The 25,310-nt window shown below is 39.8% G+C and overlaps 4 protein-coding genes across 4 annotated transcripts; 3 read left to right on the top strand and 1 right to left on the bottom strand.

Moving 5' to 3' along the window:
- Positions 1–3,688: 3,688 nt before the first annotated feature.
- LOC127788390 (RNA polymerase sigma factor sigF, chloroplastic) lies at positions 3,689–13,461 on the top strand. Its single transcript, XM_052316580.1, has 9 exons — positions 3,689–3,902; positions 9,308–9,456; positions 9,579–9,706; positions 9,865–10,056; positions 10,157–10,418; positions 10,507–10,737; positions 11,336–11,476; positions 11,637–11,837; positions 13,011–13,461. Exons 1-9 carry the CDS (start codon positions 3,689–3,691, stop codon positions 13,299–13,301), a joined length of 1,809 nt encoding a protein of 602 aa, XP_052172540.1. The 3' UTR covers positions 13,302–13,461.
- A 253-nt stretch (positions 13,462–13,714) lies between these two features.
- LOC127788799 (scopoletin glucosyltransferase-like) lies at positions 13,715–15,205 on the top strand. The gene has a single exon (XM_052317412.1). It carries the CDS (start codon positions 13,715–13,717, stop codon positions 15,203–15,205), a length of 1,491 nt encoding a protein of 496 aa, XP_052173372.1.
- Positions 15,206–16,641: 1,436 nt separating this feature from the next.
- On the top strand, positions 16,642–19,523 carry LOC127788391 (high affinity nitrate transporter 2.4-like). The gene is made up of 4 exons (XM_052316581.1): positions 16,642–17,111; positions 17,282–17,747; positions 17,932–18,047; positions 18,857–19,523. The coding sequence occupies exons 1-4, from the start codon at positions 16,753–16,755 to the stop codon at positions 19,521–19,523; spliced, it is 1,608 nt and encodes a 535-aa protein (XP_052172541.1). The 5' UTR covers positions 16,642–16,752.
- A 104-nt stretch (positions 19,524–19,627) lies between these two features.
- LOC127788389 (cell division cycle protein 48 homolog) lies at positions 19,628–24,990 on the bottom strand. The gene is made up of 9 exons (XM_052316579.1): positions 24,812–24,990; positions 24,492–24,657; positions 23,107–23,335; positions 21,760–22,526; positions 21,440–21,661; positions 21,261–21,332; positions 20,875–21,156; positions 20,434–20,793; positions 19,628–20,187 (listed from the first exon to the last, which is right to left on the bottom strand). Exons 1-9 carry the CDS (start codon positions 24,838–24,840, stop codon positions 19,885–19,887), a joined length of 2,430 nt encoding a protein of 809 aa, XP_052172539.1. The 5' UTR covers positions 24,841–24,990; the 3' UTR covers positions 19,628–19,884.
- Positions 24,991–25,310: the final 320 nt, after the last annotated feature.

The raw sequence follows: 25,310 nt of genomic DNA, 5'->3' as shown, positions 1-25,310 counted from the left end.
TATTAGACAAATCATCCATCAACTCTTAATCGCTAAGCCTATGAATCTTGGAGATAACACTAAATTTTCTATCTCGCCTAACCTATGTTGGGACCCTTATATGTAAATCCATATGATTCATTTTGTTCCCTACATACTTTCTATTAGTACTTTATGCTGACTTGAGAATTTAAGGCTAAATTAAGAGATCCTACTCTTACTACAAAAAAAAAAAAAAAAACACATTTTAGTGATGGATTTAACGAAAAAAAAATTTCATAACTAATTAAAGACGACTCAGCGACGGATATTCCATCGCTAAATTTTAGCGACGAATTTGAGATGGAATATTCTGTCTCTAAACTTTTTTAATTTTTTTAAATTTAGTAACAGAATTAGTGATGGAATATTTCGTCACTAAATAATTTTTAATATTTTTTATTAAATTTTTAAATTTAGCGATTGAATATTTCGTTGCTAAATACTTAAAAAAATTAAATTAAAATTATTTAACTACGAAATATTATTCCAGTCACTAAATAATATTAAAATTATTTAGTGATGGAATATTCTGTCGCTAAATAATTAAAAAATTAAATTTATTTAGCAATGAAATATTCTATTACTAAGTAATTAAAAAATTAAATTAAAATTAAAATTATTTAGTGATGGAATGTCATGGGGACCCAAAGGATACTAGATATCTTTAGTGAAGGAAAATTATTAAAATTAAAATTATTTAGCAAAGAAACACCCCAAGAATGAAATTATTAAGCTATATTTGGATAACAATAAATCCCATATTACTAACCAATAAGACAATGTCACGTGTCCTTTTGTCTGGCATAGATTCTAATAAATAAGTCAATAGATTCAACTATTGGATCTTAATTTATGAGGATTCGAAACTAATTCAATAAATTCAATGTTATCCTATTTTGACTTGAGAAATTATCTGTCAACCTATAACTGTTAAGCTTGGGAATGTCGAAGATAATACCGAGTATTTCATCTCGTCTAGCCAACATAAGAACCAAGACCTTATATAGGTAAATCCATATAATTGATCTTGCTCCTTGCATAATTTCTACTAGTACTTCATATTGACTTGAATAACAAAGGCTAAATTGGGAAGTCTAATCTTGTTTCTTCGTGCATGTTCTTAATCAAAACAAACCTTTTGGTGATTGGTCCCAACCATTGTCAATGATTTTAAACACTATTAATAATATATAAAATTTTACATATCTCTCAATTAGTTACTATTTGAACGGTGAAAAGGTTATATCATTGTCAAAATGCTAGAGAAAAGTTCGACACATTTTAATTTTGCAAAAACATTACAAATACATATATATATATATTTAGTAAAAGAGACAAGTATCAAGAGACGTATTGAGAAAAAGTAGGCACACTTTTTATCTTACCCATTGTGTTATTTTTTATTTTGAAAATATCATATTCATATTTTATTCTCTCTCTTTTTTCTTTTTGAATGAATAATTCCAACCTTATATTCCATCTATTAAGTTACGTTTAGTCTTTGTTAAGCTTTATTAATAATATTATTAGTTTTTTCATCTTTAAATCTCATGTATCTTTATAACTAGAGATTAAGTCTCGAGAAGAAAATAGACTATTTGTGAGGAAATTTACAGGCTATTTAGTTGTGGAAATTAGTCATAATTATTCAAAAAAATACAAATTAGAAAACAAAAAAACTAAAAAACTTGTTTAGATATGAAAACTTTTTGAATTAAAAATAGAGATTTGAAAATTTTCAATTTTCAAAATTGAATTAAACTCCTAAAAGCACTAAAATAAGTTTTTAGTTTTCCTTACTATTTTAAAGATGTGAAAAATATTATTTTTTCAAAATTTCTTTTCTAAATTATCTTCGTCACATTCTTTAACATAAATTACACAAAAGACAATAAAAGTGTTTTTTTTTTTGTGAATGTTCTAATTTCAAGATTAAAAATTAATTTCTTCATTTCTAAAAAATAAAAAGTCAAAATTTTATAAAAATTAAAAATAATAGATTGAAAATCATTTATCACAATTAAAGTGCCCCTTATCTTCGATGTTTTCTTCATCTAAAAATCTTTTGCCAATTTGAACCATTAGTTTATAGAATACTTTGTTCCAATTAGTTTTAAAAAATATTTTCTACTCTGTAATTTCAATTTTGTAATTAAATATGTTTTAATATTTTATGTTTCAAGAAGTTATAACATTCATTTTTAAAAAATTTAGAAAACATCAAAAATGATATTTTCTAATTAATATCATAAAGTTAAAAAATTTAAAAATAAAATTTTTATTTTTTATTTAGATATTTAATCATTTAATAAAAATTTAAAAATACAAGCCATTTCCCTTTGAAGATGGTGTAGATAGGGTTGGCAATGGTTCGATTTGGTTTCGGTTTTTGCCAAAACCATAACCAAACCAAACTTAAATTACTAAAACCAAAACCAAACCATTACCCATTTGGTTTTAAAAATTTAAAACCATAACCAAACCATTTGGTTTCGGTTTAACCATGGTTTTTTTAGTTTAATCCATATCAACAAACAAAGACAAATAGCATTCATAAATTTTTTTGATAATTTCACAACAAACAAAGATAAATTCTAATAGAGTTACCTTATTCTTGCATAAAGTTACAAAACTTATTGGATACAAAATCACATTTCCAAACCTACAATTGTTAAGATCAATAAATTAATATGTGCATAATTAAATTGTAATTTAAGCTAAAAAAAATTAGCTACGAAAGTTAATACCTTCATCAACAACATTAATATATTCTTCGTAAATTAATACATATCCATCTTAAATGAATGAGCCAACTCCATCTAATAAAATTATAAATATAAAAAATAAATTAATATGAAGAGAGATGAAGCAGAGAGCGAGAGGCAGCGAGGGTGAGAGAGATCGAGGGCGAGCGAGAGCAAGAGGGGCCAAGCCCTAGCGAGAACGAGGGCAATTGGCGAGCTCGCGCGGATGAGCAAAAGAAATGAAACAGAAAGGATGAGAGAGATTGAGGGCAAGCGAGAGCAGAGGCCAAGCCCTAGCGAGAGTAAGAGAGATCTAGCGAGGGCGAGCAAGAGCAAGAGACATGCAGAGAGCAAGGGCGAGAGCGGGCAGACAAACGAGAGGCAACGAGGGTGAGTGAGAGTGAGAGCGAGATTGAGTGAGGAAGGAGAAGAGAAGGGGAGAAGGGTTTGCAAGCAAGGCAATTGGGCTGGGGTGAGCTAGCCTGAGGTGGGCTCAGCTCAGGTGGACGGGATTGTATATAATATATATTATATATATATATATATATTCGGTTCGGTTCGGTTACCCACCTTTTGGTTCGGTTTCAGTTTGGGTTTTGGTTTGATTTTAGTGAAAACCATAACCAAACCATATCCATTGAAACAGTATTCGGTTTTTCTCCGAACCAAACCATTACCCAGTCAAATAATTTTTAACCGCGTTGACCGGTTCGATTCCCCATGATTTCGGTTGCAATTGCCATCCCTAGGTGTAGGCTATTCGTCTAGGGATGGGGAGGCACTGGCCCTAAACTTTTGGGGTGCAGGGATAATTTTCTTAAAGAAAATTTGAGCAAGAGTGGGCAGTCACGAAATTAGTGAAAACTTCAGGGGTGGTGTTGCCAAGCAGCCCGGAGAATTGGAAAATCTCATCCTTTGGGGAGATGGGTTTATCAATTCTGAGGCAACGGAAGTGCCAAAGACTCTCTCCCGACTCTTCCCTCTCTTTCTTGCTGGTTTATCTCCAAACAAATACAAACCCACACCTCCATACATCCATGGAGGTGGGAAGGAATTTGCTAAGTTCATCTTCACCACTAACTGCTCGAACCCATCTTAGAAACTGTCCGTCTTCATCTTCTTCTTCGTCTTCTTCTGGTGAGTGTGATTAAAAATTTGAAACTTTGCATATTTTTGTGTTGTTATGTGGAAGTTGAGGTCAAAAAATCAAATGGGTATAAGTTATTGAGTTCATTTCAGTGTTTCTATTGTTTATCGCGGCATTTAATTGTGCAGCAATGACTGGATATTGGGTTCTCTTTTACTTCGTTTCTGCTCAAGAATGTTTGTACTTCGTATACAGTTCAAAAAAGAAATATATTTGGATTATTGGAAATTCTAGAATTATGGTTTTGCGAGGAAATGGGTGTCTGGCTGTTTCAACATCAAACCATATTTCCTTTTATAACTTTTCTATCGTTTCTTATTTCTCGTTTGGTTTTTATATCATTGTTGGCAATGAGTAATATTATGTAGACTAGACAGAATATTTATGCAATTTTTTCATATATAATGGCATGGTAGTTTATGATTCCTCGATTCAAGATCAACGCTCACTGTTCCAACTCATAATTTTGAAATGTTACGTGTGGCATCATCTTAGCTGAATTTTCTCAATGAGAATATATTTGGGATAATTTTTCTTCAGAAATTATGATATTCTCTATATACCTTTTGTTGGTTTTGGTGCCATTCTCTGTTTCATTAGGTCATCAAAATACACGATAGTTACAGTGAAAGCGTAATTCATCCAGCACAGAATGGAATGTTGATAGTTGGTCTCCCTACGCTTCAATTACTAGTGACAACAAAGGAAGGGTATAATTTAGATGTACTTGTTAGCATATCCTAATTTTTTTAATCCCCCAAAACCTTAAATGCAGTTTCTTAATCCATATCTTTGCCATGGGTTGCAGAAATCACTTATTGATGTTCCCCTTTGTATTTCTGGATGCTGCTTTACTGAAGATAGAATCTGTAGTATACTCAATGCTAGATATCTTTAATATAGATATCTTTAATAATACAACCTGATATTTGATAGACTGAGCTTCTCGATATCATAGCTCCCAGCTTCACTTAGGGGCCTACATTTCTTGTCAATGAAACTTGAGAGTTTTGAATAACAAAGTTGATTGGAATTGAATCTCAAAATGCAACTCTTTTGTGATATTTTTACAAAATGAACATGCACTTGGTTTTTATCCCCTTGAAACTTTGAGAAGGTCTAGATATTAGTGCTAGAAGTAGAAGTTGTTTGAAAACCATCCATTTATTTTTCATAGATTATCTAGTTGATGTGATGCATTCAGCTCTTTGTGAAAATTGGACTTCTTATTTATTTTGGGTCCATGGTGGCCTAAAGTGTTAGAAGTTTGTGGATTAGGGTTTTTATGTAGAATAAACAAGTTGTAGGATTTATAAATTGGTAAGGTTGGAATAATCTAATTTTCAAAGCGAGGTTGCTAAACTTCTATGGAAAAATGTATCAAATCCATCAGTGGCACAAATATTAGTCAATGTGAAAGCTAGAAGTGGGAAAGGAAAGGGTGTAACATCCCGTTCGAGCGATAGGAAGATCCGGAACAACTTATCCTGATGGGCCTACACGAACTTCCCAGGGGGGTCACCCATCCCTGGATTACCCCAGGTTAAGTACGCTTAACTCGGAGTTCTTTGCCAACATTCAGCCCAGAAGGTATCCAGCTGGTGTTGTTTCCTTTCTTACACTATCCTCGATATATACTAACTTCTCTGGGCTCTCGGGGTATTACATTCTCCCCCCCTTTAAGCACATGACGTCCCCGCCATGCGACCTTACAACCGGTCCCAGATCTCTCCCCCCTTGCATGGCCGATGTGGGATTCGCCTAAGGTGCCTACACGCACCCCCCATAGGGGCCTCACGCCCCCCTCGGGACTCAGCCTCCTCGCTGAGGTTTGCCCCACCACCACGCTCAAAGGCTCAGGGGTCGGCTCTGATACCATTTGTAACATCCCGTTCGAGCGATAGGAAGATCCGGAACAACTTATCCTGATGGGCCTACACGAACTTCCCAGGGGGGTCACCCATCCCTGGATTACCCCAGGTTAAGCACGCTTAACTCGGGAGTTCTTTGCCAACATTCAGCCCAAAAGGTATCCAGCTGGTGTTGTTTCCTTTCTTACACTATCCTCGATATATACTAACTTCTCTGGGCTCTCGGGGTATTACAAAGGGTTAGGGCTTATTTGGAAGTTCATATATACTGTGTAAGGTTTTTGGGCTAGTGTTGAGATTCCAACTTAAAGCATTATCTCACAGCTTAAGGTTGTATTCCCATGCTTCTAACCTCATCCCAATTTCTTAAATTCAAGTCTTTTGAACAGAAAGAACTGTACTAGTGCACTCTGCTGCTCTTACTTTAACGAGGAGTAAAACTTTGACATAAGATGTCACAAGGAAAGGAATTATTATTTCTGTACCTAATAAGGACTATATGAGCCTTTTCAGAAGAGCTAAAAACCAGTTCTAGGGACCATATATTGATCATTTTTATAACATTAGATATCTGTAAATGCTTTCAATAGTGTGTGAGGTCCATATTTGTTCCAAAAATTGCCCAGAAGGGTCTAGAGACAAAGGAGGGTGTGGTTTCCCTGAAAGTTAGAAAATAAAATAACTTACTAGAACTTGTCTGGCCTGGTCCAGTTTCTAGGCTGCCCAAACTGCTCCTGATAATGCCCAAGCCATTTAACCTACTTGGAATTGAGATAATAAATGGTTGAAATTGTCAGGAGTTAAAAATGCTTCTTGTGAATATTTGTAGTATGAAAGTTAATGACATGGACTCCCTTTCTTAAAATAATTTTCTAATCTAATGCACACGAAAGATAGTCAATGGTCATGGGTGATAATTTTGAATTGAGAGGTTTACGTTTGTAGAATGTACTCTAAAGTGGAGAATTTACGGAACAGCTAAAGGCACTAGAAGATTACAGGTGACGAGGCAGATAGAGCAACTTAACCAAAAAATATGTAATGGCATGCTGGAGCTTAGCCTCCCTGATATACAGGCCATTGAATTCAGGTTCAGCTCTCCTAGAAAGATGGCTGGCTTGCAATTAAGTCCAAATCTCACCATTCAGGCCTTCAATACTTTTCAGCAGAAGGAAAAAGCATAGACACGAGGAAGATGTATAGCTGATATAGCATCTTAAAGAACAGGATTTAATTTTCCAACAGCTTATTGCAAAGGAAGCAATTCATGTATATCTCTATTACATTCATGTATATCCTCAAACCACTTAAGAAATAGGAATAATAGTGATGAGGAGAACGCCCTCGGTCCCATAATTACGCCAAGACGGATACCTAGTGGCGGTCAGAAGATACATGGCAGACAAGCATCGCCACGTCAATCGGATAGGCACTCAGTAAAGAAATCTCCGAGGCCTCAGGAACAGGCTAACCCACCGAAGGTCACGGAGGTAACAGCTATCCCGAACTCTTCGGAGACGGATATTATCGCGAAATCCTTATCGGGAAAGTTCCGAAGAAGGCGGAAGGGAGATCCCGAAGATCCCTCCATGATCCCTATCCCGAGAAAAGGTAAGAGAAAAAGGTGGGAGATTCTTCTTATCCTCTTCTGGAAGATATAGTTTAAAAGGGAGAATTAATCCTGGATCGAGGACTAACTTGATCATCGGAGATCGACCGGGGGAGCAAGTCCTCGTCTCCATTGCAGGTACCTTCGGAGAGGCAAGAAGGGAGCGTGCGGCTACCACTTCAGAAAATCAATCATCAAATAGAATGTGGTCAATATTCTTAGCTATTGTCAATGGATGTTATATGGTATATTTTCTATGAAGCTGATTGAGTTATTAACATGAAACCTCTTAGTTTATGAGAATAAGGAGGACGATGAATTGCTCTAGACATTGCTTGATAGAATAGAACCCATATAGAATAGACTACTTCAAAGACAACCTGATCTAGTAGAGCCCATTCCAAATAGGACTTGTTTAGGTTATTTTGATAATTGTGAAATCCCCCTCTATTTGTCAAACTAGGCTATCTTAAGCCACTAAGTTACAAAATCCTAGTATTCCCACAGTGCTTACATCCAAATCAACTTGGTGCTACCTTTCTAGCTAAGGTTGAATCGATATGTTTGCTTGTTTTTGTTCATTCACAGTTAAATGTCTGCTCATCCTTTACTAACTCCCTTGCTAAGCAGGTGTAGAAGCAAACATTGGGTAAGTATTTGATTGGGTGACTTCGAACATGTGGAGATCTAGGCGATTGTTCGAGGTTATTTTTGTCTAACATGTTGGTAATAGCAAAAGGGCGGTCCTCGGTAGCAACGGTAAGGTTGCTCCTTTGTGACTAAAGGTCACAGGTTTGAATTGTGGAAACTACCTCTTACAAAAAAGCAAGGGGGAAGGTTGCTTAAGAATATGATCCTCCCTTGACCCTTGCAAAGCGAGGAGCCTCATGCATTTGAGACATCCTTTATGAAAGGTCATATTATGAATGGCAATGGAATATGGATCTGATGTATCTTCTACTGTACCTGTACCTATACCTGTATCTCCTTTCTAATACCTGTAACCTTACCCGTTGCATAATATATTTAGTCCTTTATGCTTGTTCTCAACAGATAACGGACATCCATTGGATACTCGTACCTGTTCAATTTAAATAAAAAAACATGTTAATGATAGTATTGTTCAACAAAAAAAAAAAAAGAAAAGAAAAAAGCCATGAACAGGGAAAAAGATATAAAAAGTAAAAAAGTCACAATAAGTACTTGTGACCTATATGATTTGTATTAAATTTATGGCATGCAACATTCCCTAATAGGTTTTCATGTTCTTTTGGCTGTCCAAAATTCCTTATTTGGTGTTCTTGTTCCCATGCTGACCTCAATTTCCAGGGGTGGGTTGACTGAATTCATAGACAATTTATTTCTGCCCATTTTCTTTGGCCCAACTAGTGTATCATAGGGTCAAAAAAAAAAAAAAAAAAAGAAGCTGCACTTGTGAAAGGAGGGAAACGATTGTTGGGAGGGAGATGATTTATTTCGTGGGAAAAAAAAACGTTAATATTTGAAATTATTGCTTTATTATATAGATTTATTGTGTGGTAAGATAGTCTAAGTTGATCTTCCCAGGCTAGCCTTTTAAGAGTGATGTTGTTTATGGTTTCATGTTAATATGATAAGCTTTTGGATTTATAAAGTAAAGTCAGTATATGATATGCACATTTCTGTATTTGTACCCCACAACACAATTCTCTCACTTGTAATTCTTCCCCTTGGTCAGCATACACTGTATTCTTATGGAGGAAGACCTTTTCATTTGTATAAATTATGTTCTCGTGGGGAAGTAACAATCTTCATTATTTCATCACCTGGTAGCTGGTGCACTGCCAAGTACCATTTACTTCCACTGTTGCACATAATTAGTTACATCATTTTTTTTTTTCAGAATGTAACTCCTCTTACCCTGTTACTTCTGCAGTTTTGATGCTTCATGAGCAAGCAGCTCATGCACTTCCCTTTATGCCTACAACTTCTTTAGCTCAACATTTCCCAACATCAGTTCTGCAAGAGCAGCGTGATGAAACTAGGCCTTTCATGCACATGATCAAGGAGGATAAAATGTCTCAGGTAAGTCTGAAATACCACCACCAACTGCCACATCTGAACTAAAATGTTATGGCTCATCTTCTGGCACCTCTATCGCTCTGCAAGTTTCTGCTAATGTAGATCACTGATTATCTCCTTGATAGGTAACATTGAGCACAATGCAGATGGAAGGTGGGTCCCCAAGACACAAAGAGAATAGTAATATGGATTCTGATCAATGCCTGGAGCATTTTCAACGTCGTTTGCTTAATTTGCCAGGCTTATGGTATCTGTAAGATCAATCAGACTTTTTAACACTCCTACATCCATCAATTTATCATCTTGTCTTAAAAAGGTTCACAATGTTCTTGTCTTAACGGCTCGTCATGTTTGTATGAATGTTCTTATCTGTCTGTCTATTATTAATTACTTGTATGGAGTCTCTTGCAGATTGCCATCCTTCGAGACCAAGGGAATGCCATCCTCAACTGTACCATCCACTCCAGGTAAAGAAAATAAACTTATAGAACCCCACAATGTGGTTGCCCTTGCTAAAAAAGCATTGTCAGCCTCAAAACAAGCAGCTTTGTTAGCTGAGGATTCAGAGTTGTTAGCTGATATTGATCAGTCCTTAAATCCTAGGTCAGTTTCATATTATCATTCCCTCAAGCAAAGACTATCATATTCTTGTTATAAGATCAATTTCTTGAGATTCATGTTCTGAACTTTTGTACATATCAAGATCTACATCTTTTGGCAATTTTCCACTTGAGGAGAAGACTGTTAGATCAACACGAATGCTAGAGAGGCGATCTAAGAAAAGGAGGGTAGCAAAGCCAAGAGTTACAGTTGAAGAGACCAGCAATTCTAGAAAGGCAAATTTGCAAAGAAAAAAAAGTGTATCATTTGATCCAAATGACCCCCTTAGACTGTTCCTTCGGGGTTCAGAAACTAGGCAACTTTTGACGGCAAAAGAAGAATCTGAATTGATTGCTCAGATACAGGTTTACTTGCATGTCTATTTTTTGTCCAGCATCCAACGAAATTTTGGTTGACAAGACAACTGATGTTTGCCAATATATTGTATCTCAGGATTTGATGAGATTAGAGGAAGTGAAGAACAAGCTTCATTATCAATTTAATTGTGAACCAACACTGGTTGAATGGGCTGCAGCTGTTGGCCTTAGTTGTAGGGATTTGAAGTTGCAGATTCACCGGGGCAACAGCAGCCGGGAAAAGTTAATTTATGCTAATTTTCGTATGGTAGTTCATATTGCTAAACTATACCAGGGCCGTGGTCTCAACCTTCAGGATTTATTGCAGGTAAAACATTGAGGTTATTTGAGATATGCCATGTTTTCTTATCACACTATGTATTAGTCACAGTACTGGCAACAGGGGATTGGTCAAGCTATGAGTGGCAGTTTCAGGGTGTCCTTTTGCCTTATGAAATGTATAAGACCTGAAACACTTCTCATTAAAGTTTTTACATATTTCCACCTAGTTATAGAAGGAAGTATTAGTCACAGGTACTGGCAACAGGGGATTGTTCAAACTATGAGTGGCATTTTTGGGGGGTCCTTTTGCCTTGTGAAATGTATAAGACCCGAAACACTTCTCATTAAAGGTTTGACATAGTTTCCACCTAGTTATAGAAGGTTTCCAAGCTTGGACACCAGTTCAAGACCTGAATAGTGTCTGTTTTCAGTTTCTTTGCAGCAACGTGTTGCCGTTCTCCATTAGGATACTATTGATGAGAATAATCATAGACTTCATTTATTTATTTTTCTTTGTCTTGGAGTTGAGATGCATGGTTGAAGTTATGTTTATTCTGTTTGCAATCGAATGAAACATCAAGAGAAATCATGTGAGAAGTCAATATTAGTTGTTTCTTACTGATACCTTGATTTTCCTGTTGCAGGAGGGAAGTAGAGGTCTCATGAGAAGTGTTGAGAAATTTAAGCCACAGGCTGGCTGCCGATTTGCTTCTTATGCTTACTGGTGGATAAGGCAAACAATTAGGGAAGCCATTTTTCATCATTCTAGGACAATTCGTCTTCCAGTAATTCCCTCATTCTTGCTCAAGTATTCCTGATTTTTAAAGTGGTTGGCATATTTGAATGTTATGAAACTGTCTGACTTTCAAGTATTTTGCCACTGCTGAAAATTTTGAGCAGATTTTGAATTAGTTGAGTTTGACCTAGAACAAATTGATGATGCAGGAAAATGTTTATATCCTTCTGAAGAAGGTGACTGAAGCAAAGAGATTATGCATTCAAGAGGGAAATCATCGACCAACAAAAGAGCAAATTGCAGCACGTGCTGGAATTACAGTAGAGAAGCTGGAAAGATTACTATTTGCTGCACGAATGCCTCTTTCAATGCAACAGCCTGTATGGACAGACCAAGACACTACTTTTCAGGTATCCCTTTTCAGTGATCTTCATCTCCATCCGATATGACATTAATAGAAACTTGGAAGGTGAAAATTAGACTAAGATTTATATGTACTTTCAGTAGTTTTCAGAATATTTTGATCATCTAAGTGATTGGTTAGATATTTCATTCCTCAATTTGCCAGGTAAGTTCCTGTCCTCATGCAAAACTAGTTGTAGTTGAAATTGATTGGAATATCTGATTGTGTCATTCCTTCTGCACTGGGGTGCACCTTTTTTTAAAAAAAGAATTTGGTGGTGTCATTGTAGAGGGCGAGCTTTTGTAGCAATAGTAAAAAAGGTTGTAGGAGTTCTTGGAAACAGCCTCTTTGCCAAAAGCAAGGGGAAGGCTGTGCATACCAATATGGCCCTCCCCTGACACTTGGTGCATAGCAAAGCAGGGAGCCTCATGCACTAGGGAGGCCCTTTCTATCAGATCATATCATTGTATCAACAATTTACAATTAATATTCCTGAGAACAGTTAAAAAGAGTTTTAGCATTTGAATCAGAATGTCATGTAGATGGCCTTCCCCTTTGGTAAATAATTTGGGAGAGAAAAATGAAAATAATCTATTGATTGACGGGAAGGGAAGGCAACAGGCCTTTCCTATTTGTTGCAATCACAATTCTTGTTTTCTCGTTTAATGCTTAAAGGAGTTACTCAAGTTGGAACCACGAGTAACTCCATTGCTTAGTCACAGACAGTTCTTGACCTATTGTGGAACAAGAGGGTATGAAGGGGGATTATAGCCACCTTGTCAGGGTTCATTTTAAGGTGAACCGACCCCTGACGCACTTGACGATCCTTGGTAGTTTTATCAGTCTCCTCACTTAAAGCGGTGAATTATGTTGGCAAGAGACCATCTGTTATAGGGCTCAGCATGAGTTGATGAACCCACAACCGCAAACTCGCATATACCAACTGCTAAGCTCCTCACCTCAAGTTGTTTCGTGCAAGGATCTTATATTGGTACTACGTCTGCATCTTCCTTGCTTGCGTGAAAGCTTGTGCACGACTTGAAGATTATAGATAGATAGATAGACAGTAGAAGCAAGCTTACTGTAGCTGATGTAGCTAGGATAGAGTAAAGGGCAATTACAAATAGAGTGCTTTTGGTATAATTGACACTGGAGTTGCAAATTTTGTGCCTGCTCCCAGGAAGTCACTGCTGACACTGCAATTGAGACCCCGGAAGCATTGGTAGCAAAGCGACTGATGAGGCAGCACGTCCGCAGCCTTCTGAGCGTTCTGAGCCCGAAAGAGCGGAGAATAATCCGGCTGAGATTCGGCATCGTGGAGGGCGCCAACCCCAAATCGCTGTCGGAAATTGGCAGCGTGTTCGGGTTGTCCAAGGAGAGGGTTAGGCAGCTGGAGAGCCGAGCATTGCACAAGTTGAAGCAAAGTCTGAGCGTCCATGGCCTCAATGCATATGCAGATTTGGTTATTTAGATGCTAATAATGGCCTCTGCTATTTTTGTCAGCTTTCTGAAATCTGTATGGTGTAGTCAGCTTCAAAGCTTTATCATGGGTCTTTGATGAAGCTCAATGAATGTACATACAATTCTGGCCAATTGTATTTGTATCAGCAATTGTGGTAATTTTTTCTGTATGTTTTAATAGCCGCCCTATCATGTTGCTGGAGTTTTTCTTAATGCCTAATAGAATCAATGTATCAAAAACTAATTGGCAAAAATAATGTTGTTATTAATGCATGTATCATTTTGCTATCTTGCCCAAAGTGCCCTCTCTTCGTTGACTTGACTCTTCTTACGGCCCCTTCGAATTTGGACCAGTTGAGTCGCCCAACTAATCTTGGACTCATTTGGTTCTGAAAAGAAAGCTCCATCATTCTCCACCCTCCAATGGAACCAGATACAGCCACCCGCCACCGCTGCCGCCGGCAGCTCCACGTATTCCTCTTCCCCTTTATGTCGCCGGGCCACCAAATCCCGATGCTAGACATCGCCACCCTCATCGCCTCCCGCGGCGTCCAAACCTCCATAGTCACCACCCCCCTCAACCTCTCCCGTCTCCGCTCCGCACTCCACCGCCTCGCTCACCTCCCCATCACCGTCCACCCCCTCCACTTCCCCTCCGCCGCCGCCGGCCTGCCGGAGCACTGTGAGAGCCTCGATTCTCTCCCCTCCACCCTCATGTCCCACAGCTTCAGCCGCGCCATCATGATGCTCCACCCCCAGGGCGACGATCTCGTCCGTCAACACCAACCAGACGCCATCATCTCCGATCAGAACATCCCGTGGACGGCCCAGATCGCCCGGAAGTACGGCATCCCGCGACTCGTCTTCCACGGGACGTCTTGCTTCTCCCTTTGCGTCTCAGACAGCGTGAGCAAGTACAAGCCTCACGAAAACGTCAACTCGGACTACAAACCGTTCTTGGTACCCGGTTTACCGGAACCGGTTCACGTGACCAAGTCCTGGATGCCCAGCCGGTTCTTTCGCCACGTGGGTCTGCAAGAATTCTTCGCCCAGTTCGTGGAAGCCGAGCGGAACACCTATGGAACCATCGCCAACACCTTCTACGAGATTGAACCGAAGTACGTGGAACACTATGGGAAGATCAGTGGGAAGAAGATATGGCCGATCGGGCCGGTTGGGTCAGTTGAACCGGACTCGCTGGGTATGGCGGAGAGAGGAAACAGAGCTTCTGTCAATGTGGACCGGTGTCTGAGTTGGCTCGACTCCAAGGAACCGAACTCAGTGATTTACGTGTGTTTCGGCAGCCTCTGTACTTTTGCCGAGTCACAACTCGTTGAGATTGGGCTGGGGCTTGAGGCTTCGAATTGTTCGTTCTTATGGGTTATAAGAGAAGGCTACGGGAACGGGATCGCCATTGGGGATCTTGGGGAGAGAGTGAAGGCCCGTGGGCTTGTGATAATGGGCTGGGCCCCGCAGGCCTTGATTCTAAACCACCCCGCGGTGGGCGGGTTCATGACTCACTGCGGGTGGAACTCGGTGTTGGAAGCGGTGAGGTCGGGGGTGCCCATGATAACGTGGCCGCTCTTCGCCGAGCAGTTTTATAACGCGGCGTTCGTGTTGACTCGGTTGAGAATCGGTTTTGGGATCGGAGGGGACACGGGTTTGGAGTGGGGGCGGGAGCAGGAAGCTGGAGTGAGGGTGAAACGGAGCCGGGTCGCGGCGGCGGCGACTCGGTTGATGGGTGGCAGTGAATCGGTAAGGGAGATCCGGCAGCGGGTGCGTTCGCTGAGCGAGTTGGCTGGAGCAGCGGTGAGTGAAGGTGGATCGTCCCACGTGAATGTGGACCGTTTGATTGATGATCTTCTGATGATAAAGGAGAGATTGGCAGCGGGCCAACCCGTCAACGAACTGTGATGACTTTGGATTGGCCCATTTGAATGGTACATGATGGTATTTAAACAAAACCAATGGCCTGTCTTTTTCCTGAGAAAATATTGGTATGCTACCTCTGAAGTGTATTACTAATTTTGATAAAAAAAAATTGCATAAAAAAAAATTATTTTTCTCTTTTTTATTAGAGAATCCTGTTTTTATTAAAATTTTGCATAAAAATATTTTGACAATAATGTCACAATAATTTTTTAAATTATAAACACTTTGATGGGTTTTTGATTTTTCGCAATATATGATTATTACGTATTAGTGACTAATTAGTCATATATTATGTTATATAAAATTTTAGTTTAACTTTTAATTTACATAATATTATTTTTAAAAAAAATTAAATATGCTTGTGAATTGATCATGATCGCATCTGAAAATTTAAATTCACAATGAATTTAATTACAAAATAAAATTTCATCAACACAACTCAATTAAATTCAATTTTAATTATTTGAATTTCTTGTTCAAGACTTGTACTGCACCAAAATATTAAAATTTATAAAACTTATTTTAACATAAATTTAAAAAAAAAAAAAAAACAAGAACAAGCAAAACAATAGAGCACAAAAGTATATTAATAAACAAAGAACAAAAGGGCTTCAATATAAAATTTATCATCTAATGGTCTTAAGTCTTAACCCAACATCAATTGGGTCCAAAATATATATAGAAATAGGATCGAACCAGATTTCAAAAAATTTCAAATCACCTCAAAGAAGTGTAACGCCAATGAAGTGTAGCCAAGCTCACGATAAATCACCTCAGTTTACCCATCGGCGAGGCTAGCTCGACGTACGAGGCGGAGGCGCAGGCGCAGGCGCAGGCCTTGCTTATCTCAACGAATGTTTGCGGCCACAACCCACAAGCAGCCACTGCAATGCCTTTCGACCATATATATCCGTGGAGGAGGCTTTGTTTTTTTTTATTAATGTGAGAGTCACATTTTTTATTACAATTACGAGCTCGCATTAATGGCTTCTTTTTGAGGTTCGGCCGAGGAATCTGCAGCATGCATAAATACAAATCCAATATAACGACCTTTGCCAAGCGTGCATGAAACTAATTAAGACAGGATTTGTGTGGTGTCTGAGGTGAAGGATCGAAGACTAAGAGTCCCTTTGAACACTCGAAAGGGTGGAAACTAGTTGTTTTAAGTTGGGATATATGGGATGCGGAAACTGAGGGGGCTTTGGGTTGATTTTTCTATTTGACAGAGCCAAATTGATTGACTTTTTCTTACCATTTACAAACACACCAAACAACAGAGTATCTTCCCTCTTTAATTAATTTTGTTTTACTCCCTACGAGTAACAGCGACTTGTTTGGAAATATGAATTTTTTGTATTATAGAAATATAATAATATTTTAAAGTGTCTAACGTCCAGAAGTTTAGAAAAATGGATATGCCTGGCCAGCGGTAATTAACATCGTATAAGAACCAACGCCATTACAGGCCTGCAACACCGAAAACCACCTTCTTCTCCTACGTCGGAGCAGAGACCAGAACAATTGAGTTAATGGCGGGTGAAGAGCCAGGCTCGCCGGGAAGCTCCATGCATGGAGTCACCGGCAGAGAGCAAACCTTCGCCTTCTCCATCACTTCGGACCCCTCCATAATTCCCACAGCCCATGCGGCGGACACAAAATTTTCCTTGCCGGTGGACTCCGAGAACAAGGCCAAAGTCTTCCGAGCCTTCTCGTTCGCCAACCCCCATATGAGAACCTTCCACCTCGCCTGGACCTCGTTCTTCACATGCTTCGTCTCCACCTTCGCCTCCGCACCGCTCGTCCCCATCATCCGCGACAACCTCGACCTCACCAAGAAAGATATCGGCAACGCCGGCATCGCCTCCGTCTCCGGCAGCATCTTCTCCAGGCTCGTCTCTTTTCTTTTTCAACACTGACATATATATATATATATATATATATCTTCAATTTTTGGACTGTTTGCGTACAATTGAATTTTCCTAGGACTCGCAAGATCAATCTTTTCTCATTATTTCTCAAATGAATTAATGTAAAGAATTGAATGTGCTTTTTCTTCAGGCTCGTCATGGGCGCGGTGTGTGACTTACTCGGCCCGAGATATGGCTGCGCCTTTCTGATGATGCTGACGGCCCCCACCGTGTTCTGCATGAGCTTCGTCTCCTCCGCCGGCGGCTACCTGGCAGTGCGATTCATGATCGGCTTCTCTCTGGCGACGTTCGTGTCGTGCCAGTACTGGATGAGCACCATGTTCAACGGCAAGATCATTGGGCTTGTCAATGGCACCGCCGCAGGGTGGGGGAACATGGGCGGCGGAGCCACTCAGTTGCTGATGCCGCTGCTCTATGAAGTGATCCGCCGGAGCGGCGCACCGCCGTTTACGGCGTGGCGGATTGCTTTCTTTGTGCCCGGATGGCTTCATGTCATCATGGGGCTCCTGGTTATGGGGCTGGGCCAAGATTTGCCGGATGGAAATCTCGGAACCTTGCAGAAGAAAGGAGACGTTCCCAAAGATCGCTTCTCCAAGGTGATTTTCGTCGCCCAAACTTTCAATATATACATTGCCCACTGATTTCTAAATTTTGCACAATTAATTATAGAATTTGAAACTTTGATAAGAATTTGTTCTTATATATATTTCCTTGTCACAATGTTGTTGATGATTGTAGAATTATAAGATATTGACATTATTATAATTTTTTGTGGTTCAGGTGTTTCTATACGCCATCAAGAATTACAGAACGTGGATTTTCTTTATTCTATATGGCATGTCACTCGGAGTTGAATTAACCACTGACAATGTGATTGCAGAGTACTTTTATGACAGGTTTATCACATTATTATTCAAATATATTATTGTTATAAGAAATTTTATTACAGAATGTAACTATATTATTTTTTATACTCATACTAGTTACTTTAATGTGTTTTTTTTAGTGAGGAAAATACTACATTGCATGACTGAGAGGATGACTCAATGCACTATTTTGACAATCAAGTTACGAAAATACCCCTCACCACTTCCATTGATTGTGCCATATCTCTCTCTTTTTCCCTTCTCATGGTCGTCGCTTGCCACCTTCCTTGTCGTCGTCTCGCCTCACTTTGCTTTGTTGCCAATCGTTGATGCAGCGATGGTCGACGTAAAGCGAGGTGGCGACGAGGAAAGTGGCGAGCAACGGCCATAAAAAGTGAAAAAGAGAGAGTAGAGAGAAAACAGCTAGGGTGAAAGCTATTTTCATCATTACATGTGTGTATGTGAAGTTGAATATAAATCTCTCAGGCAATGTAGTAAGGTTTTTTGAGCAATATTATGGGTAATGACAATGTCATCTTTGATGTGATGCATCCTCATTAGAGAATGTGTTAAATAAAAAAAATAATGACACATAGTCTACTTAATTTTTTTTAATAAAGAGACATCACATTACTAATGACACATCAATAATGACTCCTAACATTATTCATAAATTGATGAGTAATGTCATTTTATCTAAAAACTTTATCTAATATTAGGCATAAAGTAAAATCATAAAGTTAGCCATAATTACATAAGGTTGGGGCGGAATTTAACTATAATTTTGAACCAAAAAAATTGTAAATCGTAACCTTTTTTTTTTGTGTGTGTGTGGTTAGGTTTAATCTGAAGCTTCACACGGCCGGCATAATAGCTGCAACGTTCGGCATGGCCAACATAGTTGTCCGTCCCTTTGGTGGTCTAATGTCGGACCTCGCCGCCCGCCGGTACGGCATGAGGGGCCGGCTATGGAATCTCTGGATCTTCCAGACCCTAGGAGGCCTCTTCTGCATAGGCCTCGGCCGAGCCAGCTCACTCCCCATCTCCGTCGCATCCATGATCCTCTTCTCCATCGGTGCTCAAGCCGCCTGCGGAGCCACTTTCGGCATCATCCCCTTCATCTCCCGGCGGTCCCTCGGCGTCATCTCCGGCGTCACCGGTGCTGGCGGGAACTTCGGATCCGGCCTGACGCAGTTCCTCTTCTTCACGAGCTCGAGCTATTCGACAGCAACTGGGATCACGTTGATGGGAATCATGATCGTGGCCTGCACGCTTCTAGTTTCGCTCGTCCATTTTCCGCAGTGGGGGAGCATGTTCTTGCCGCCGACAAAGGATTTGGCGAAGTTCAACGAAGAGTACTACTACGGATCGGAGTGGGACGAGGAGGAGAAGCGAAAGGGTTTGCACCATGGCAGCCTGAAGTTCGCCGAGAACAGCAGGTCGGAGCGCGGCCGGCGGGTGCTTGATATCCCAACGCCGCCGGAAACTACACCTCCGAATGCATAGTTGTTGATGAAAAGGTGACCGATGGTTTGGAACTGTATGATGAATAAAGAAGCAAAAAAAGCTTACGAAGTAGGGTATAACTTATGAAGCAACTTGCTAAAAACTAAAAACGGATAAGTAACTCACAAAAACATGAATTCTTGAGATTCAACGACATTGGCTTCAGATATTTTTGAGTTCAAATAAATATTGATGCAACAAAAACTAATCCCCTACTTTTAAAGAGTTCAAATTATTGAAAAACAGGATCCTATTCCTATACAAGAAGGAAACATTCCCCACTGCCAGTGGAACTGACTCTTTCTAATCTTGTCACAAATGCTTAAGAGAACAGAGGCCGAGAGAGAGAGAGAGAGTTGGCCTAACTATACAAATCATCTTCATCAGCCCCACCCGCAGATGCTGCAAATGGGTCCGACGAGGCAGCCGCTCCGGCACTGGTCTCGGAGAATCGGAATTCGGCCCCGAACCCTCTCGACTGTTGCAGTGTCTGAGCAAATGCCTGGTACTTGCGAATGTCCGCGTCGCTCACACTCCGACGAGCATACTTCATTGACTCCTCAAAGTGGGCGGCCTTGATCTCTGCTACCTCATCATCATCATCCTGAACATCCTCTTCCATGGCCTCCTGGTTCCCCCCTCTCCTCTTTTCCCTCTCAATATCCTGCAAACAAGAAAAGAAAATTTAACCCAAACATCATCTTGTGTACCACAACATACAAAACCTCCTTTCTTTATCCCACATACTACCCCAATTCTAGCTCTTAGTCATTTCTATATATGGCCTTAGTGTCCAACGAAAAACTTGAACTTAACAAAAGCAATAAAATCATGTCCAGGGCAACTCAAACGGCTCTACATCAGGGCATTGCGCCATAAAAATAACAAGCAACTGTCTTCAGAAACCCACCTTCTCAATATTCTCCCGAATGGCATATTTGCACGCTCTTTGGCATATTTCTGTAATGTCAGCACCACTGAAGCCCTGGGTGTACTTAGCAAGGACTCCAAGGTCAACATCTTTTGCAACAGGAGATTTCCTTAGACAGGCCTTGAAAATCTGCAGGCGAGATTCCTCGTCAGGCAGAGGGATGTAAATTAACTGATCAAGACGGCCAGGGCGCAAGAGTGCAGGGTCAATTATGTCTGGTCTGTTGGTTGCCCCAATGATGAAAACTGTTTTCTTTGCTGACATTCCATCCATTTCTGTAAGAAGTTGATTCAACACCCTGTCAGCTGCACCCCCGGCATCTCCGACGCTGCTTCCTCTCTGCATGATGAAGCACAAACAGTATAAGCAACTAAAAATGATATCCAAGTCATCTACAAGTCCCAGCCAAAACAAACAAACCTGGGTGGCAATTGAGTCGAGTTCATCAAAGAAAAGGACGCAGGGAGCAGATTGGCGAGCCTTGTCAAATATTTCCCTGACATTGGCCTCACTTTCTCCAAACCACATAGTAAGCAATTCTGGACCCTTGACGCTAATGAAGTTTGCCTGACATTCATTAGCAATGGCTTTGGCCAGCAAAGTTTTTCCACATCCAGGTGGACCATAGAAAAGAACTCCCTTTGAGGGTGACATACCAAACTTCTCGAACTTCTCTGGATGTTCCACAGGATATTGAACAGTCTACAAGATACAAAAGGCAAAATAGCATATAAGCACATACTTGGTTGCTAAAAGGATAAGAAAAGAAAATTAGCTATATCACTCAATTTTACTACTATGCATACCTCTTGAAGCTCTCTCTTAACGTTCTCGAGGCCTCCAACATCTTCCCAATTGACATTAGGAACTTCAACAACCTGGATCACAAATTTCATTCACAATTATGGGCAGATGAGCAAAAATTGGAATATGAACTGCCATAGAGATTAAAGATGCTATATAGCATATATAGGAATCCATTTACAGTTTCACGGAGAGCAGAAGGGTTGCTTGTTCCAAGAGCAGTCTGGAAGTGCTCATTTGTAACAGCCATAGAGTTGAGTATCTCTGCATCTATAGATTCATCTTCCAAGTCAATCACATCCATCTTCTCTCTGATGCATTGAAGTGCAGCTTCAGTGCACAGAGCTGCTAGATCAGCACCAACATAACCATGTGTATCCTTTGAAATTCTCTCTAGATCAACCTGTTGAGATTGAACCAGGAACCATAGAAGATATGTAACTTTCCTGAAACGAACAAAAATCATAACTACAATAAGACATTTTTGGTGTTTGATCTTACATCTTCAGAGAGCTTCATGTTCTTTGTATGGATCCGAAGAACCTCAAGGCGGCCAACCTCATCTGGAACACCGATATCTATTTCCCGATCAAATCTACCAAACCTTCTCAATGCAGGATCAATGCTGTTAGGACGGTTTGTGGCACCAATAACAATGACATGGGCACGGGATTTAAGTCCATCCATTAGCGTTAAGAGCTGAGAAACAATTCTCCTTTCAACTTCTCCATTAGTTTTCTCTCGTTTGGGAGCAATTGAATCAATCTCATCAATGAAGATAATGGAAGGTGCATTCTTCTCAGCCTCCTCGAATGCTTTCCTGAGATTACTTTCACTCTCTCCAGCCAATTTTGACATAATCTCTGGTCCATTAATACAGAAAAAGAAAGCACCAGTTTCATTAGCAACAGCCCGCGCTATTAGAGTCTTTCCAGATCCAGGTGGCCCATATAGCAAAATCCCTTTGGGTGGCTTGACACCAATTGACTTAAAGAGTTGAGGATGCCTCAAAGGAAGCTCCACAAGTTCCCGAATTTGTGCCATTTGTTTACGAACTCCACCAACATCATCATAACCAACCTCATCCAACCTATCCTCGTCCTCCCTTCTCACAGGCTCTCCTTCGCAAAAGATCTCTGTGTCAGGGGCAACCACACAATATTCTGCGGGATCAGTCTCAATAACCTTAAATTCTACACTTCTCATTCCACCCCTCACAAGAAAGAGGTCACCCTTCCTCACAGGGCGGTATGCTTCCAGGAAATAAGCTGTAAGTATTAACAGAAAAGGATCACGATGAATGAACAGCATCAAAGTGAGAGAGAGAGAGAGAGAGTATTATGTAAATAATCCTAACACTAATTGTAGGTTTCTTAAGAGAGATTTTACAAGATTTTCTTCATTAAGCTTAAAGCCTTAACCAAATCACATATGTCAATGAGAATTTAGTTAATAAAAGAAACAGGCAAGCATTTTAAAAGCTGATGAAAAATAACAACCAGGCTAAAGCCTACAAAACAAAATCAAATCAAAATTGAAATACAATTACCTCATACAAGGATACCACTAATAGAAATAAGTGGCGCTCACACAATTATGAAGAGGAGCAGAGTAATCCAATGTAGTTAAGGGCAGAAAGCAGGTATGCTACAAGGCTACCCACCAACTAATATCTACATGAGCAATATACAGTTGTAAAATGTTTATGTGCGCATCTGCTAGCAACATCCACCAATGGTCAATACAGGTGGGCACAATGTTGATGATGCAACAAGATATGATTGCCTGGAATTTATTTGACAATAATAATATGAACAAAAAAGAGAGTTAAGAGATCCAGAAACTTACGCTTCAAGTAGGCATCAAACAAATTTCCAGTGACTCCTTCAACAGTGTCATCCACAGGAAGAATATGGACTTTTTTACCATATTTGACATCAGGACATTGGAGCACAGAAACCACATCACCAAGTCTGACCCTAAGATTAGATCTAACAACCTTGTTCATCCTAATCTTTGGTTCATCACAAGTGTCATCAGCAAGGGCAATGCAGATGGTATCTTTTCTTTTCTTGCCCTGGAAACCATAGTGCAACACAAGAATTGTGTTTAGAAATCCAAGTTGGACAAGCATGCGCACACAGCTCCTAAAATCAAACACTAGAACAAATCCAAAGATCCAAATAATCAACCTAGATTCATTCAAAACACAGAACTAACGTAACATGAAGCAAAGATTTGCATTGATCAAGTGATCAACTGAGACAAACCCAAACCAAAGATAAATAAACACTAAAAATCAAGTTAGCAAATATGTCATAGAAAACTCTAATAAAAATCAAGTTGGCAAATGTCATAGAAAACTGTAAGACTGAACTTTCACGTTAGCATTATTTACTGCAACTATTCAACCTTATGCCAGATCTTTTCCCTTGCACAAATGCACATTACCAGAAGGGAACCATACACAGCCAACCATGGACTTCACTTACACAATTCGGCTATGAGCACAAGTCACAGCCCTGTTATTACATCTTCCATCAGATTCACGTGTATTCTATGTGACATGAAAAGAATTTACCATAGCCCCTACTAGAAAATCGTGGAAAAACTACACGTGGTTGGAGAAAAGAATGTAATGGCGTTTGGAGGCGGGTTCCCGAGGAGCGGAAATGGGTTAGCTGGCGAAAGGAAGTTCAGCAAAGACCAAAAATCACTTTCACGAGCAAACAAATTTCCAGGCACAAAACCCGTACTATGATGCCGTCATTTTCCCAAGAAATTCTGTAGGAAAAAAATTGCTGTTTAGGGCTTGAATGGCACGGGAATCTTGCAGAGAACCTGCAAGCATTTCAGAGCCAAATGAGTTGCATAGGCTCTCCCGCTTCAAATCAATTCAAGCCCTTCGTCCAGTGGTTATTATGCGTGGCAAGTGAGTTTATTGAATACAAACCCGAAGGATGGATCGTGACTGCGAACTCTCTTCTAAGGCATGGTTCAAAGGGACTATCTTTTGGTGCCCCTAAAATTCAATCTTTTACACAATGACCACACGCAATTCCAGATCACAGACCCCCATGCAAAAGATCAAAGACTATCCATCAGCTAAACACCCAAATACCACAATCTGATCCATCCAATTTCCAGATCAGAACCAACCCCATGCCACAACATACAAAGACCCATACCATCTATCCAACAATCCAGAAACAAACCCATGCATTAGATCAAACCTTGATCAAAATGGTGTCACCGCGGAAAAGCTGAAGCTTCTCCATAGTCTCCGGGTGAAGGGCGACGACGGAGTTGTCATCGTTGGTCGCTTCGTCAACAATGAGCCGATTGGGGGCTTTCTTCCGCTCAAGAATCGCAGTGCTGAAGTCCCTTTTCGTCCCCTTGCTGCAAAGAATTGCATTCACAAGCCAAAGAAAACCTCGGAATCAAAAGGCAAATCAAACGAACAACACAACTACTATATAGAAACTTAAATTGCAGACAACTACAAGGATATCCATCCAGCGTATTGATCAAGATCTGGGAAAAGGGGACTTACCAGTCGGACGATTCAGCCGGAATACTCATCTTTCTAGAGAGAGAAAAGAAGAGTTTTGCAGAGATAAATGAGAGATGAAGGGAGGGGTGGCCGGTGGCGCAAGGAGAAGGGGAATGGAAGATTTATAGAGAGAGTCGGATTGGGGTGGCTCTCCCTCTGTTTCTTGTTCCAAAAGAAATGCTTTTCTTCCCACCCACTCGCTCCTGTTTTCATTTTCCTTCAAAATCAAAGGCCTTGTTTCAACTTTCAACCCACCCATTTTTCCATATTATTCTTAAAAGTCTCACTTTTCAAATCAATAATAAATTGATATGTAACAACAAAAAATTGATTTTAATTTTGAGATTTTACTTTCCAAAATACATTGTGGAGTTATATATAAACCATGTAGATGAAATTTTTAATAAGAAATTAGAAAACTATGAATAACATTACATAAAATTCATTCACTTTTATAATATATCATTTTTAAAACAATACTAATAATATAATTTGAACA

This window comes from Diospyros lotus, chromosome 13 (assembly GCF_014633365.1).
Source record: "Diospyros lotus cultivar Yz01 chromosome 13, ASM1463336v1, whole genome shotgun sequence".
Taxonomy (NCBI): Eukaryota; Viridiplantae; Streptophyta; class Magnoliopsida; order Ericales; family Ebenaceae; genus Diospyros; species Diospyros lotus.
Note: the sequence above shows the minus strand (reverse complement) of the source record. Positions and strands in the feature narration are given on the sequence as shown.